The sequence below is a fragment of the Protopterus annectens genome, chromosome 1.part0 (genome assembly GCF_019279795.1).
Source record: "Protopterus annectens isolate FY-2018-M chromosome 1.part0, PAN1.0, whole genome shotgun sequence".
NCBI classification, from domain to species: domain Eukaryota; kingdom Metazoa; phylum Chordata; order Ceratodontiformes; family Protopteridae; genus Protopterus; species Protopterus annectens.
This window is the reverse complement of record NC_056725.1, coordinates 1,901,690,384-1,901,706,889: the sequence shown is the minus strand read 5'-3', so window position 1 is coordinate 1,901,706,889 and position 16,506 is coordinate 1,901,690,384. Positions and strand designations below refer to the sequence as shown.

General features: G+C 39.6%; 1 protein-coding gene across 1 annotated transcript in view; it reads left to right on the top strand.

The window, feature by feature from the left end:
* MYO15A (myosin XVA) overlaps positions 1–16,506 on the top strand; it is a 1,299,796-nt gene that overhangs the window by 389,567 nt on the left and 893,723 nt on the right. Inside the window, exon 25 of the mRNA XM_044070057.1 lies at positions 13,300–13,430. Within this exon, the coding sequence (XP_043925992.1) occupies positions 13,300–13,430 (131 nt within the window). The remainder of the gene's footprint in view (positions 1–13,299; positions 13,431–16,506) is intronic.

The window sequence follows — 16,506 nt, the reverse complement described above, 5'->3', positions numbered from 1 at the left end:
TGGGGGAGGGATGTGGATGTCTAGGGTGATTAGCTTGTGGTCAGATCTGACCAATGAGGAATTGACCTCTATGTGTGGAACACCGGTTGCCTGTGTTGGTAATGACCAGGTCTAGGATATTGCTTCCTCTGGTGGGGGTGTGAATAAGTTGATCCAAGGTGTTGGAATTTATGAATTCCAGATAACGTTGATCAAAAGAGTTGGTACATGAGTAGTTTTCCCAGTTAATGGTGGGGTAGTTGAAATCACCCATTATTAGGGTGTTGGGTTGTACCCTAATACTTTCCAGTGTATCAAGAAATGGGGAGTGGGAATCCTGGGGCATGGTGGGGGGGGTCTGTAGCAAGCTACAATTTGGATTGTGGTCTTGCCCAGAGTTAGTAGCACTTGGATAATCTCAGATGCATTATGCTGTGCAACTAGCCTGGAGGTGTGGATATCCTTAATGAATATGGACACGCCTCTACCTTTAGTGCTTCATTCCGGGTTAGGTGGCCGAAAGGTGGGGTATGAATTATAGCATGGTGATGCAGGGATGCTCTCTGGAGCTTTGAACCAGGTCTCTGTCACTGTACAGATGTCGATGTTCTCCATTTTAAGGAGTGCCTCAAGTGAGTGCATTTTGAGGTTTAGACTTCTAGCACTGAGTAGCATTACCCTCAGATTTTGCTTGCTTGTACCTGTTACAGTGGTGAATTTGTCATTTGAACCTTGCCTAAAAAAGGCACTATAAGGGTGGCAAGAGCCTTAGCCAGTATCCGGAATCCCAAGGGCGACAAGTGCAGGTCATCTCTGGAAAAGCATCGTGGTCTGTTGATCATGTCGTCACAGGCAGACAAATACTGGATCCCCTTAGAATGACACCAGAAACTTAACCAATTGTTGAAGTCAATCCTTTTGTCCTTGTACTGTGGTATCATTCTGGGCGATGGCAGGATGCTACTCAGGACTAGGGTCATACCTGTCTGGGCTACAAGATCGGAGAGCTCCTCCATGTCTTTTTTCTTGTAGTCCAGGGAGGTATGTCTCAGGTCATTCACACCAACATGGACAATGACAGTGTCATATTTGTACCTGTTGTGGAGTGACTTGAGTGCATGCATTATGTGGCAGATCCTGGCACCTGACAGGCAGCTCACAGTAACTTTCTCCTTGTTTAGCCTGGTGAATGGAACATCAGTGTGCCTGACTATAGAGTCACCTATGACTAGAGTGTTGGGTACATTATGCCTTATGGGCTGTGGTTGAGTGGCACACTGAGTTTGTGGGCTGTGTCTCATTTGGGTTGCATTGGGGAGTGGAGTTTGCTTGCGTTTCTGCTTTGGAGGTCCCTGATGCTTGGGCAGGTTTTTATTGAGAACCTCCGCAAATGTAGGTGTGTGTTTTGGGTTTCTATGAGTGTGTTTTGGTGGTGTAGGTTTTGAGAGACTATGTGATGAGTGTGGTGTGGTGCAAGTGTTTACCTTCTCCTCTTGACTGTCTAGTCCAGTCTTGGGTGAAGAGAGCTTTGCTTCCAGTTTGGCTATATAAGGGCATCTCTCACAGGTTGTAGTGTTGGGTGGTAGGAGGAGAGGGTTGTCTGTGTACATGAGGCAATTGCTGCATTGCCCCAAGATGCCCAGATTCATCAGGTAGACAGGAGAAATCACCGGAAGCTGACCCTTAGACATGCCTGGATAGGTGCTTATTTATTAAGTACTAAAAATTGCTTTCCTCTAGACAAGTGAGGAAAGTTGAGTGCTGTAGTAATTTGCAGCTTATTTAGTGCTTACAATGAGTTCTGAACAAGTGCTGAGTTCAAAGAAACAGAATTGAGTGCTGAAAGTAGAAAACTGGCTAGTTCTAAAAAACAAAATTAAGCTAGAAGGCTTCCCTCCAACAAAGAAAGGCTTGGGGGCTCAGAAGCCTACAAACAGTCTAGACCACTTACAGGAAAGGCAGGAAACAAGCTTACATTTTTTTTTCTTTCCCAGATGCTCTCTTTGTACACAGTAGGAGTGTCTGAAATCAGAATATGATCTCACTGCACTCAGTTGAATGAGCAATTGAGATAGGCCCAGAAGGAGTATCCAAACACAAATTTGTAAGAGGGACGGGCAATTTCAAAGCCACCAAGATTAACACCAAAACAAAACCAGGGAAGATGGGTGGGGAACTAACTGAAAAAACAGAGTCAAAACTTCCATTTTAGTTAAAATTCTATGCAACACAAATAAATCAATTAAAATGCTGTATTATTTGAAAAAAGTGCAGATAAAAGGTACTTAAAGTCTCTTATACGTCCAGTTGAATACAGCTAGATCTTAGCCGGCCAAAATGTACCACTTAAATAGGCAGTAACAGGATATCAATGAATGAGACTACCCCCGACTGTGATTACTGTCTATGCAGGAATTCTAACAGACAATAAAATCTAATAAACACTAACTGAAAAAACAGTCAAAACTTCCAAGAAAACAAAACTTCAAAGCATAAAACTCTGCTGAAATCTAAAATTAGTTTCCCGTGAAATTGTATGAGCTGGAAATGATTGCCCTGAGGAGAAGTCACTACATTGTGATGAGAAAAACGCTCAGAGCTTGCTTTTTATTTCATAACATTTCTGCAAAAGTTCACTACTGAATAGTTCATGTCATGTGTAGGCTCGCCTAAGTATTGTTGCATGTAGAGAAGATATGCTTTGTTTTGTGAACTCTTTGCTGAGTACTGACGCATGCAGAGAAGTTATGCTTTGTTTCATGGACTCCTTCTTCAATACCACTTTATGCAGAGAAGTCATGCTTTGTTTTATGAACTCTTTCCTTACTACCACTGCATGCAGAGAAGTCATGCATTGTTTTGTGGACTCTTTCTTGAGTACCGCTGCATGCAGAGAAGTCATGCTTTATTTCATGAACCCTTTCTTGAGTATCGCTGCATGCAGTGAAGTCATGCTTTGTTTCATGAACTCTTTCCTGACTACCACTGCATGCAGAGAAGTCATGCTTTATTTTGTGGACTCTTTCTTGAGAACCGCTGCATGCAGTGAAGTTGTGCTTTGTTTCATGGACTCTTTCCTGAGTACCATTGTATGCAGAGAAGTCATGCTTTGTTTTGTGGACTCTACTAACTCTTGCTCTTTCCTGTAAAGCAGGATTAGATGCAGTGCTTAATGAATTAGCTAGCTCAGTTATTGAGATCTTTATAAGAAACTCCAGTACATATTTTCCTAACTGCATATTATTTTCACACCTAGAACAGAACAAAAACCCCGACCTTGTAGTCATGACTCACCTCTGTATCTTTCCCCCTCTAATGTGGTTCCTGAGTGTAACACAAGCAGGTTAATGAATGCGTTCCTGAGGGGTGGGGTTAAGGACAAGGGACACGACAGAGATTCTGGTTAGTTATAAGACTCTTCTGCTTGAACTTCAGGTCCTTCTTCCTCCCCAGAATGAGCAAGTTTACAGCTCCAGATAATATGGCCTGTTAGTGTTTACAGCTCCAGATAATATGGCCTGTTAGTGTTTACAGCTCCAGATAATATGGCCTGTTAGTGTTTACAGCTCCAGATAATATGGCCTGTTAGTGTTTACAGCTCCAGATAATATGGCTTGTTAGTGATATGCTGATGTGCATCCACAAGAAGGTGCATGGCCACCAGTAGTTAATGTACAGCTGCGGCCAGCACTATCTTTTGTTTTGAAGACTTCATTTTTATTGTCTGTGCTGTTAAAACACTCAGAAATGAATATTAGATCAAAGTTAAACTACTTACAGCCAATTACCATCAGCAAAAACAATACTCTGCTTCACCCAAGACTGTTCTAGAGTTGTATAAAATATGTCTTGGAGAATGATATACTTCTAAGACTGCAATCATTTCCTTGCCCGATCAGGTGGACTATACCACTCTTGACTATCCAACACTGTAACTATTCTTATTTCTGATACCACCAATCCCACCTTGCCATGAAAAATGCTAATCATAAACCTTGAACTAAGAGAAAACAAAGTATTATACATTATAATCCTTTGTCAGCACTAAGCTTAACTGCTAAATAGTAATAAAACAGTATTATATAAATAAAACAACCAACAAATTAATGCATTATGCACAACATACAGATAATAAAAAAACTGAAATGTTGTACTATGTAGGGTATAATACTATGGATAAGTTTTTTAACAACCTTTCTAACACTTCAGCCACTAAGAAATGTGATTTTGAGTTGTATTCCAAAAGATCTACAAAACAACGTGGAAAGTTCTCCACCAGGAAAGTAATACAACTTCAGGCATTAATCAATTTCAGTGGGCAGGGTGAAGACTTTTTTTGTTTGCTTATTTGAGGGAGAACATTATGCATCAACCAGTTAAAGAAGCAAAAAGCAGACACATTACACAGACAGGATAAACAGAGATAAGTATGACACATATGGGGTTTACCTATGAACATTTGACAACACCTTTTTTGGCTCACTGTTTACCAAAAATGTGATTTTGAAAATGGTGATTTGAAAAGCCAATAAAAACATAAAAAAATATGAATTGCAGAGATGTATGACCCAAACCCCCTAAAGTGAAAGCACCCCACCCCCCAAATTATATATACCGACTTCACTGTTGTACCACGGTGGAAAAGAGGAGAAATCCAAAAAGCATACCTTCAGTTTGTATAAAATAATATACAGCAATGAAACTCACCACAACAAAGCATCCTCACATTGAAGACACAAGATGTTAGAGTCAGCGATGACTAGTAAGTATGTCCATATATGACAGTGAAATAAGGAAGGTGAATGTACAAACATAGGACAGATGCTAGCTGAGGGGGGGGGTGGATCAACAAACCATGATGGAATGCAGCATATAGGGAATGTATAAGTACACTGACCTTTCATGTATGTAGCAGCTCAGAGATGTATAAAAGTTCAAAATGAAGCTGTCCCTGTCTGTGGCTACACTGCAGCAGGCATTTGTGCAGAACAACATCACAATTGTTGTACAGACACTACATGTACAAGGTGCCCAACACAAAACACAGTTATAAAGTGACAGAAACAGGACCACCTGATTACATCCAGTTTCCATCTTATAAAAGTGCTAGATGCAGAGAGGTTAAAAGGATAGTGGCCCACACTGCAAACAGAATTAATGACCTATCTTTCTCTTCAGTCTGTCCATCTCTCTGTCTATTTATCTAACTGTCTCTGTCTCCCTATATTCTCTATCTACCCACTTATTTGTATTTCTGTCTAAATAAATACCAGACTATGCATACTTACAAGGAAAAAAGTTTTTACCAAGCAACAGTCGATTTCTGTTGGCATGTGTAACAACTCTAAACCAGTACTTGCTCTGTGTCCAGTGTTGCCCATAATAATCCAACTGCTGCCTGTGCAAGATGCCCAAAACAGAAGGCAACCATATTGGGAGGGTGGCTTAATGGCTAAGGTGTTTGCCTTACAAACACAAGATGCAGGGTTTGAGTCTCACAAGGGATAATTGGCTAGGCTTAAAATGGCTCGCAAGGGCAGTTAGCTTAGTGCTAAACTATGAACCTATGAACCTATAAGTCATCCACATCTGACAAATGTGAACAGACGCATGATGGTGGGCATCATACATCAAAACATAAGTACATGATGGGCATCATACATCAATACATACATACATGATGGTGGGCATCATACATCAATATATACGTGCATGAAGGTAGGCATCATACATTAGTACATAAGTACATGATGGTGGGCATCATACATTAATAGATACGTATATGATGGTGGGCATCATACATCAATACATACGTACATGATGGTGGGCAGCATACATCAAAACATACGTACATGATGGTGAGCATCATACATCAATACATACATACATGATGTGGGCATCATACAACAATACATAAGTACATGATGGTGGGCATCATACATCAATACATACATACATGATGGTGGGCATCATACATCAATACATACATACATGATGGTGGGCATCATACATCAATACATAAGTACGTGGTGGTGGGCATCATACATCAACACATACGTACATGATGGTGGGCATCATACATCAATACATATGTGCATGATGCTGGGAATCATACATCAATACATACGTACATGATGGTGGGCATCATACATCACTACATATGTACATGATGGTGGGAATCATACATCAATACATACGTACATGATAGTGGGCATCATACATCAATACATATGTACATGATGGTGGGAATCATACATCAATATATACGTACATGATGGTGGGCATCATACATCAATACATACATATAGGAGTGATGGCAGTTCACAGTCCATAGTCTGCCAGCAGCATCCAGGAAAGCAAATGCAGCCACGCAGGAAATACATAGCTTGTAGAGTAACGAGCAATTTTATTTATTTATTTTGTTTTTATTTTTATATTTGTTAACAGGGTTAGTCTGACTGGGAGAGAGACCTTTTTCAGGTGAGACCCGTGCAGAAAAGCTCCAAGAAAGTTGTTGTTGTGTTGTTGTGTCTTTCGGCTTTTCCCGGTTAGGGGTCGCCACAGCGGAACTCCGGTCCACTAATGATTGATAGTTGATTTTTATGTGCTGAGTTACCAGCCCTGACACACAACCTTCAATGAAGGTACACCCATTCACGCATGTCTCCACGTAGAAGATGCTCTAGCTGAGAATCGAACCGGACAGCGTCTTACTGTGAAGTGACAATGCTACTGCAGCACCACAAGAAAGTAAATAGTAAAAATAAGAAAAAAAAACTAACAATTCAAGTTGTAAGATACTTAGTACAAAAACAGAGAAAGTGAAATATATAACAGGAATATTTACAAGGCAAAAGTACAGTATTTTGAGAATGCAGTAACAATATATTTAAGAAATTTAGTTAGCATTAAGTTATAAATAAGGAAATATAGCAATGCCTAAAATAAAATACATTTTCTAATATGTAATATACAATTCAGAGTAACATCATGACATAGTACATCAAAGATGAATTTAGTAGCATAGGTATTAACTGCAGAGAGAGTAATATGTGTAGACAGTTTGGATAGGAAATACCAGCCAGATATGTTAAACGAGAGAAGAAAAATTAATTTTAAGCAAATTGTACACTGTTACCTACTGCAACTGTTTCAGCATCCATACAAACACTGGCATCTAAGAAAAATGTATACTGACATATGTATTTCAGCAGTAGACAGGTGTCCAAGGCCCAACCATGTTAATGCAGGCATGCCAGTCAAATGAGTAAGTATTTATGAATTATATACAGTACATAGTTGTCCAAGCAAAGAACAGCTAACAGAATAAATAGATGACCAACCATACCACCCAAATGGACCTCACAACATGCATAGCCAGAGGTGAATAGTAGGGGAAATGTGGGAACTGACAGCTAGTGGCACAAGACAGGCATTAGTGTACCACAGTAACAAGTATAGTAGACCTTGGCATGTACATTTTGGCCAGATATTTAATGTGAGAACAATTGACACAAGAGCGTCACACTAGGTGCATGTCTCCAATACCTGTATGATGCCCGACAGTATGGTGGCAATGCCCATAGGCTTGGGGTCACCAACCAAAGGCCTTCTCCACCACACTTTAGACTGCCTGCTTAAGATCTACCTTACAAGTTATGGGGGGGTCACAGATTCCCACATGGCACTTACTCCCTGAGAACTTCTTTCATGTTGAGGAGGTGACTTATCCAATAGATTGCTAGCCTCCTGTCTATGGGCCTTCCTTCTTCAGATGGACAATATCCAGTGATAGCTCTGTACAAACAACACTTTCATACATCAGGATCATCACATATACAAATATCAGCTAGAATGCCAGCAATGAAGACAGTACCATATAATATACTCCGCTAAAGTGCCACATAATGAAGGTATGTCACACAGCAGCCCATTCTCTCTCCCCTAGCAGGGAAACAGGTTTATAGTTGGCAATGAATAATCATGTCTTTAAATGTACAGATATTGCCATGTGCATAGCATTTGTCACACGTACTGGAAACCATTACCAATCAATCTGTCATATACTTCCCTTGCATGGCCAAATAATAGACCACTGTCATACTAAGTTGTTATAGCACCACAGCTATAATGTCCATACAAATACAAAAGAGCCAGTGGTACAGGAAATCACAAACACCCAGTACAGGACATAAGCAGTAGCATGGAATACCTACACAGCTAGAGCAGTACAGCACAAAGCAATAGGTATTGCAAGTATAAAACAGCACCTTAACAAATAAGTTTGTCCTACATGAGTGGTCCATAGCTGTTGTGATGCCACTCCATAAGGGTTCTCTCACCACAAATCCCAAGAATTACAAATCCCTCAGCCTAATGAGCCTTATATGCAAAGTGACTTAATTAACTATGATATCAAAAATCTTATCAGACATGACCCCCAGCAGTTTGCCTTTGTCAATGATAGATCCTATCTAATGAGTCTTGTAAATTATTTTAAGAGAGTTACTCAGGCTATAAACTGTGGACAAGCTATCCACAAAGTGTACCTTAACTTTGCCAAGGCATTCAATACCATTCCACATGTAAATATAATAAACAAGTTGAAGGAGCACCAAATGTCCTGTATGTGATTAAGTGATTAGCTAACTAACAGGGTTTGAACAGTAAGAGTAGGGGGTTTGTCCTCTGAGAACATGAAGGTGTCCAGTGGAGTTCCACAGGGATCTGTGCTGGGACTTCTCTTCGTCATCTACTTCTTATATCTCCAGTTATCAAACAAGGAACTTTTTTTAACAAAGTTTGCAGATGATTGTAAGTTGGGAGTCATTAACTCCCCCTTTGACAAGTATGCACTCTAGTATAAGTTTACACTTGTCAATAGCTGGTGTACTAAAAATGAGCCTAAGTTCAATGCCAAAAAGTATAACATTGAAGCATTTGGTAAGCACCTCCTAAATCTAAACTTGAGTACAGATAACACACCATTTAAAAATGGAAATATCTTCAGAGACCTGGATACAGAGGTGGACAACCGTCTTCCATTTGACCATTACGTTGACATAGTATCACCTCCTTGTACTGCACTTTGATTAGACTCATCATTTAATATAACGCTCCCTTTGGGATGTACCTTACTAAGCATATCAATCAACTGGAAGGACCCCATAGGTCTGGAGCTAAAAAAGATCAAGGGCTTAAATGATTTGAACTACAAAGAGAAAATGGAGAGTTTATCTCTATACTCATTTTCAAATAGACTTTTGGGGGACCTGTGTCTCGGTTATAGGGCTATAAGGGCTAAAATAAAATAAAAAATAAGGGATCCAGTAGTCCAAGAACTCTTATATCTCAGTAAATCAAACAATCCAGCTAACACTAAGAACCATGATTTTAGTCCTTCCATCCATAACTCCTTTATTCCCATTTTTGTATATGGAGTTGGGGTGTCACTTCAACAGTGACAATCATCTAGAGCCAAACTTTACACCACCAGGTAGCTAGCCCTGCTGTGGTAGTTCTGCACCAAGCACTCACACATACACTCACAGTTTTGGCTAGTTTAGAGTGTCCAGTCCATCTTCTGCATGTCTTTGGAATGTGGGAGGAAACCAGAACACCCAGTGGAAACCCACGTGAACACATAAAGGACATGCAGACTCTGCACAGAAAGTACCCAAGCCAAGAATCAAACCTGGGAACCTCGTGCTGTTAGGCTGCATTAATGCCCAGAGATTTTAATCTACTCCAATAAATAAATATGACTAGAAAAAGAGATTTTTCACACAGCTCTTACCCCTTCTCTAAAATAAACTCCCACTTCAAGTTCAGCAGAATGGCATGCTGTCTGCTCATAAAAAGGAACTGGACAACTAGATGGGTGTTCATAAATTCATCCCTGGTATGAATGGCCTGGTCCTTCTTGAAATGACAGGTAAGGCCTAATGATTGGTATTGTCAAGGAAGAAAGGCCTCAAGGCTTAGTTGCCTTATAACTCCTATGATCCTATAAGCAGTGGTGCAAAGATATGCAATGTATCATAATACAGCAACATACACATACACATCTTCAGATGTTGATAGGCAGACAGACAGGGATCCATACAGTTTCTGTAACTAGCCTTATGGTTCTACTACAAGGACTCAAGCCCCAAGTATGCAAAGACCCCTGATTCAAAGCCAGGGACTCAAGCATCTTGTCGCTCATGTAGGCCGCTGTTCATGCACATACTCAAATATGAGTTTGGATAAGCAGATAGGAAGTGAAAGGGGTGGGAGTGTAGACTAGGGCAATAGCTGGGAAGGGGATTTATCTTTAGGGAGTGGAAGAAGAGTTTTAGTGTTAGGCAGGAATAGCTTTTTAGGTATAGGGAGTAAGAAAGGAGTTTTAGGGTTAGGAGGCAGTACAAGAGTATTAGGGTTAGGAATAAAGAAAAAAAGTCTTAAATACAGGGAGCATAAGGTGAGTTTTAGGGTTAGGGAGCTATTAGGGTATTTAGGTTTAAAAGGGTTGGAGTTTTAGGGTAAGGGAGCAAGTACTCTGGTTAGGAAATGGGTGGGATTTTTAGGGCTAAAGTTAGGGGTCTGGTAGGGATATGCACTTTTATAGAGTTGCGTGTTAGGAGGACTTAGTAGTTATGGGAGATTGGGTTACTGGGAGTGAGAATGTCTGCTTTTCTGAGCAAGTGGCAGCAAAAAAGTGTGTTGCAAGCCACTTCTAGAGGAATACTTGTAGTAGACCACAGCCATATTCACATCACAAATCCACAGCAACATTACCTCGTACTGCAGATCTAGGAAACCTGTTTATCATGTGCTCAAGCTTATGTGCAATACAAGTAAATACAATCTTTAACAAAAATCACTTTTGGAAGGGACATACCCCGGCACCTCCCATATGGGGGGGTGGCCATTCTCCCATACTTCATAAATGTTATTATTCTCAATCAGGGAGAGAGTGATCTCTAACAGGCAGTATACAGCCTGACTCACTTTCTCCAGGAGACTGCAAGATCTAACACTCTAGAGATGGAACACAAATAAGCCTAAAGAAATATTAAATTGAGCATTTCAAAAGTCAAGCTGGTATGCTCAGGCAAGTTTTTTTTAATTTTTATTTTATTTATTTAATATTTGTTGACTGGGAATGTCCGACTAGGTTCCACAGAGCCTGTTTTCAGCGGAGGCCCGGGGAGAAATGCTCCAGATGTGGAAGTGGAAGGTAAGTTCTATTATATGAGGAAGTGACCATAAGTGAAAGTATTACACAAAGGCCATTGTTATAGACCACACACCTTTGAGAAAATGCCTAACTTGACTCTGCTGTCATGCCCACCCCAACAAGAATAAATAAAATAAATAAATAAAAATAAAACGGCATATCTCTCAATACATCAGGGATAAATCTGAACAGAATCAGGGACAAATCTAGAAATAAGAGAAATGGACAGTTTTAAACTACTAGTACTATTAATTTGAGACACTCACAGAAAAAGTGAGTGTGAATTAATATACATTTTCTGAAGTAAAATAAGTCTGTAAATCTAATTATTGTCATTATTAAGTGTAAAAAAGTCACCAGTTTTAGGAGGGATTAAGGAGGACAGTTGAGAGGAATGTAAAACAGCACAGGCTTAGAACTGTAGACTTTTTGCCCTTTGCAGAACTATAACCATGAAGAGAAAACAATCCCAGTACTGCCCTTTGCAGACTCTGTTGAGACAGTATACCAAAATAGTCTTTGAGGTTAATAACTTTCTTACCTCTGCAGCAGTGTTGGTGAACTTTCTCATGGCACAGAATAATTTTAATGCACTTGATGCAAGCAACAAATGCAAAAGCAGTTTCTTTGGTAACTTGGATGTTGGTGAACACTGGTGTGTCACCCAAAACGTCATGGCGTGTCACATTTGACACTCATGTCATAGGTTTGCCATCACTGTATATACTATGTCACCCATCTAACTGGTAAACTCTTCTGAATGTACAGTAGTAGTACAATATAGGTCTTTTTTATAAACTCCATGGTCAACAGCATACTAAGGCACACATCCAAAAAAGTTATATATACAAATCAACAACAAAGCAAAAGAACAGTCCTGTATAAATATTGTTACCTGAATACAGAGATATAGGATATAAGATTGTAAAATCATGAAATGGAAGTATACTTATTGAATCCAGGCAGCAATCCCTTAGCAGTCTATCTCCTCCTGTATCTTACCTCATCCAGTTTCCTTCTGTTCACATCACTGAAACACTGATCCACCTTCACCACAGAATGCTGGATACCTGTCCTCCATTCAAGGTCAGTATCCAGGTTTGATAGCTATTTACAAATTTGGTCAAATGTAGAAAACATGCATTCATTATAACAAAACATTGCTGGCCTTGATCCAAAATGACTAGTTCCCTTTTTGCAGTCATTGTGAAACTAAACAATTTCTTTTACTCTTTTAAGTAAAATATCTTAAGATATGTAGTATAAAATGTTCAGCTTAGATTAGGACCATGTGCAAGAACTTTGTTTACTTCATTTGTTTTTTTCACTTCCATGCCTGCCAACCATCAAGTCCCTGCTGCAGCTGCTGTCATTGATTTGTTCTCCTTATATGGTGCAAGAACAGAGGCATTGTATGCCCATCATTCAGGAAGCCATCACAGGGGTTTTAGCAGGAACCCCAAATATCAATCTGAATATGTCCACAAGGTCCCAAGGAGTAGAAATGCAGTGGGGCAGTATTTGGGCTTATCACCTACTTCCCACTTCTGTATCATCATAGCCCAACCCCATTCTTGAAAGCAGATGGCACTGTCCATCTCTGGTCTGGGATTGCAGGTAGAGTATGCATACATGGAAACTAACTGGTTTATTTTTCTAGCTGGTAACCACAAAAAAACAAAAAAATATATATAAACAAAACAACCAAACCCCTTACATGTAGAATTAAAAAAAAGCAGTGAAAAAAAACAAAACAAAAGGAACTGTGTATTATTTTTGTCATAAACAGTACATAGCTCCTTTCGTGTTTTTTTTCCATTTCTTTTTAGTAGTTCTGTGTCTAGAGGTTTTGGTTGTTTTTCAGCTTCACAAACTGTAACATCAGACAGATTTCTGTAGGGTTCTACTTATTTGGACATGAATAGAAACATAATAAAACGACTGGGAAACTACACTGAATAAATACAGTTTGAATAACATAACTCTACTGCCTGTTCCCTAGGTTTTATTTCATTGTGTGGTAGTTTAACATTCCATGTTTGAAAATGTAAAATTTTTTTTCCAAGATGTTTCCAGCTGACTTTGTTCTTTTCTTGCAGTCCACAAAACTGCCAATGCTGACTGTGTCACTCAGGTTCAAGCCCCAAAAGTACAGTCCAATTCTGCATTAACTTTGCCTCTTGATATCAACAATTACCCCATGTCAAAGTATGTACGCATTCACTTCAAGGTAAGAAAGATTCAAGTATTAAAATACTAGAAACTGATTAACTTTGATGGAAACTGCAGAAACTTATAACTACAATATATGCAATGGCAGATAACAGTAGTTCCTCTGTAGCATTCAGTGGCATTTTGTCTTTATGCTTTCTAAAGTTAGATACTTAAAAACTGTGGTTGTTATTAAATAAATGATACTGTAAACTAAGTATATTTTTATAAATAAGTTTTTGTTTGATGTTAATATATATTAAATGAGGAAAAATAAAAAGGAACTATAAATGTCAAAATAGAAGCAAGTTAATTGCAACCCACCACAAATTGGTGTAGTTTTAAACGGTAAGACAAATAGTGTCATTATCATACTGAAGCCATCCAGAGAAGGTCTGCTATAGTGGTATAATGGTGGTAGCTGTACAGTTTTTTTCAGCCTGTCTTAATCAGCAGACTGGTATGTTGAAAGAAGGCAGCTTGTCATAAGGATGTGCAACCTTGAAAGATGTTATATGTAACAAGAAGATGCAAATACTGAAGCCTTCACATGAGGGGGTGTTGGAACTTGCCCCACTTTGCACAGGGCATCTGGTTTTCATCTCTTTATAGTTCTTTTTTTTTTTTTTTGACAAATGGTCTACCAAAAAATTTGTCTAAAAAATCCAAAATAGTACTTTAGATACTGCAAGCCTTTAGCAGTGTTGACTTACCCACTCTGAGGTTGAATATCATCCAAGAATAACTTTTGATTTTATTAATCAGTTAACCAAGCAGCCATTTACTAGAAAGAGAAGAAAACATAGCATATCTGTAGAGGACAAAGAGGACAAGTGACTGTAACCTGTTTACTGCAGGAAGGGCAAAGATAACTAGTTTAGGCAGTAGAGTACAGAGAATCCACAATTTTATGATTATTCTTCACATGGGAGCCAAGAATTTCATGAGGTCAATACACAAATTCTTGCTGACAAAAGCCAGGACACATAGAGATCTACAACACACATTCACAGTTTTAAAACAAAGGGTCTCACTGTGCAGAGTAGCCGAAAGCCAAGTATGGATGTAACAGGCAAGGAATAGTGGCAGCATACTGAGAGAAAAGCCACACCATAAAGTAGATGAACATTGTTTATAGGTAGCATAGCCTTGTAGCACAATGCTGCAGGAGCTTCCCTACCATAGCATGTATGGATAACATGCATGACAAAAGAAGACTACCTCTCTGTACCCATGACAGTGCCAATAACAATAACACAGAAGAGAAGAATGATACTGGGAAAGGGTAAGGTGGACTGGTATGTTTACCTGACAGTCTAGCGCAGAAGGTAACAACCCCAGTATAACACACCTGGATGTCCAATGTCATGGGCTGGTGGCTCCTGTAGTTTCCAAGTGGCTACGGCCTGCTAGACAGTGACTCATCAAGCTACTACAGAATGAGCTCCATGTTTCTAATGCATGTGTCCAATTACAGTTTCACCTCAACAGCCATCAGATTCTGTATCCTCTACCACATCTCTCTTAAGAATAGGAGTGCTCACCCCCTGTTGAAAGCATAAAACAGAAGGTACCACCAAACTCTCCATGTCACATCCAGAAGAGGAGCCTTTGCCCCATTCCTGAGAGGCACAGACAGATGAACATAGTGACTGAGCATCAGCCACAGCAGCTGATGGTGACTGAGTTGAACAAGGCCAAGACACCTCTGATGCCTCAGCTGGGCCTCCCTATAGTAGAGAGAATGGGAAGAAGATGATAACATACAATGAAATGGACAATATTGCAGTTCTACATGAAGTATATGCAAAACATACATACCTCTGCTTATAGAGGTGCTTCTGTCTTTTGCAGTAGCTAACCATATTTAAATAATGCTTCTCAGCAGCTATAAAGCAAAGCAAAGGAAACACCTTTAAGCAAAAATAGACAACACTTAACACAATGCAACAGAAATGGCCAAAGAATGAAAGAAAAACGTTTACATTACATCTCTAGCTGCATCTCCTAAACCTCTGGTGGAACAGGTGGCACCACCTCAGGTCATCATGGTGATGCCTGCACTGTTCTGCTGCACAAGTGATACCCATGGAATCAGACAACAACTCTGCCAGGTCAAACCAGGCCATCATATTGCTCAACATGTGCTATTTAATGTCCCAATGCTGAAAAAAAAAAAAAACAGGAAAAGCCTGCTCTTTCTGACACACCATGCAGGAGCCTTACAGTTCTCCCTAGAGGAAGCAAACATAGTCACACAGTGGTCTGCTCAAGGAGCAGTACTGCAGACCCTTATACACAGATGCACATTTCAAAATCATGTGCCATATGTGGTACTGCACAAAAGTGCAGCATTTACATATGCTCTCTAACCAGGTGGATGTGATACGCATCACATGTTTCATAATACACAGTATGTGCATACCTCATGCTGCTATGTATGGCTAGAACAGTGCACAGGTTAAGCAAGTCACTGACATTCATGCCATCTGGCCTCAACAGCTTTAGTGCCACATTAATAGGTGCCATATGTTAACACAATATAAAGCACCATCACCTTTTTGCACATTGAAAGGATTTTGTTTTAATAACTATAAAAGTGCTGTAAACATACAGCAATACAGAGATAAAGAAGAAATAATGGGCTAGTAATATAGCTGTTGATTCCCTGCAATGCCTGTGGCACCTTTCAGGAAGATGGATGGGAATTGCACCGTCTGTGTAACTGACACACAAATTTGCAAGGTTGGAAACATGGATATTAGACCTCAGATATGGCACATATAGTGTTGGTAACATAACACACAGTCATGTGTCAAGTAGGTGTAGCGGCACAAAGAAACTCACACATAATGCATGGAGTACAGTAATTACCTGGTACAATTATGGTGGGTTGCAAAAAGACATAGTTGGCATAATGGTAAGGTCTTTGAACTCATGCACAATGTACAAGGTTTAATCTTGCCTGTTTACAGTTTGCATATTCTCCCTGTGTCTCTGTGGGGTAGTATTTTCACATCCAACTCACCCAAAAAAAGTGAATGGAATTGTGGGCAAGCAAGTGGTGCCAGTCAGATCAGGAGTTATATAGACCA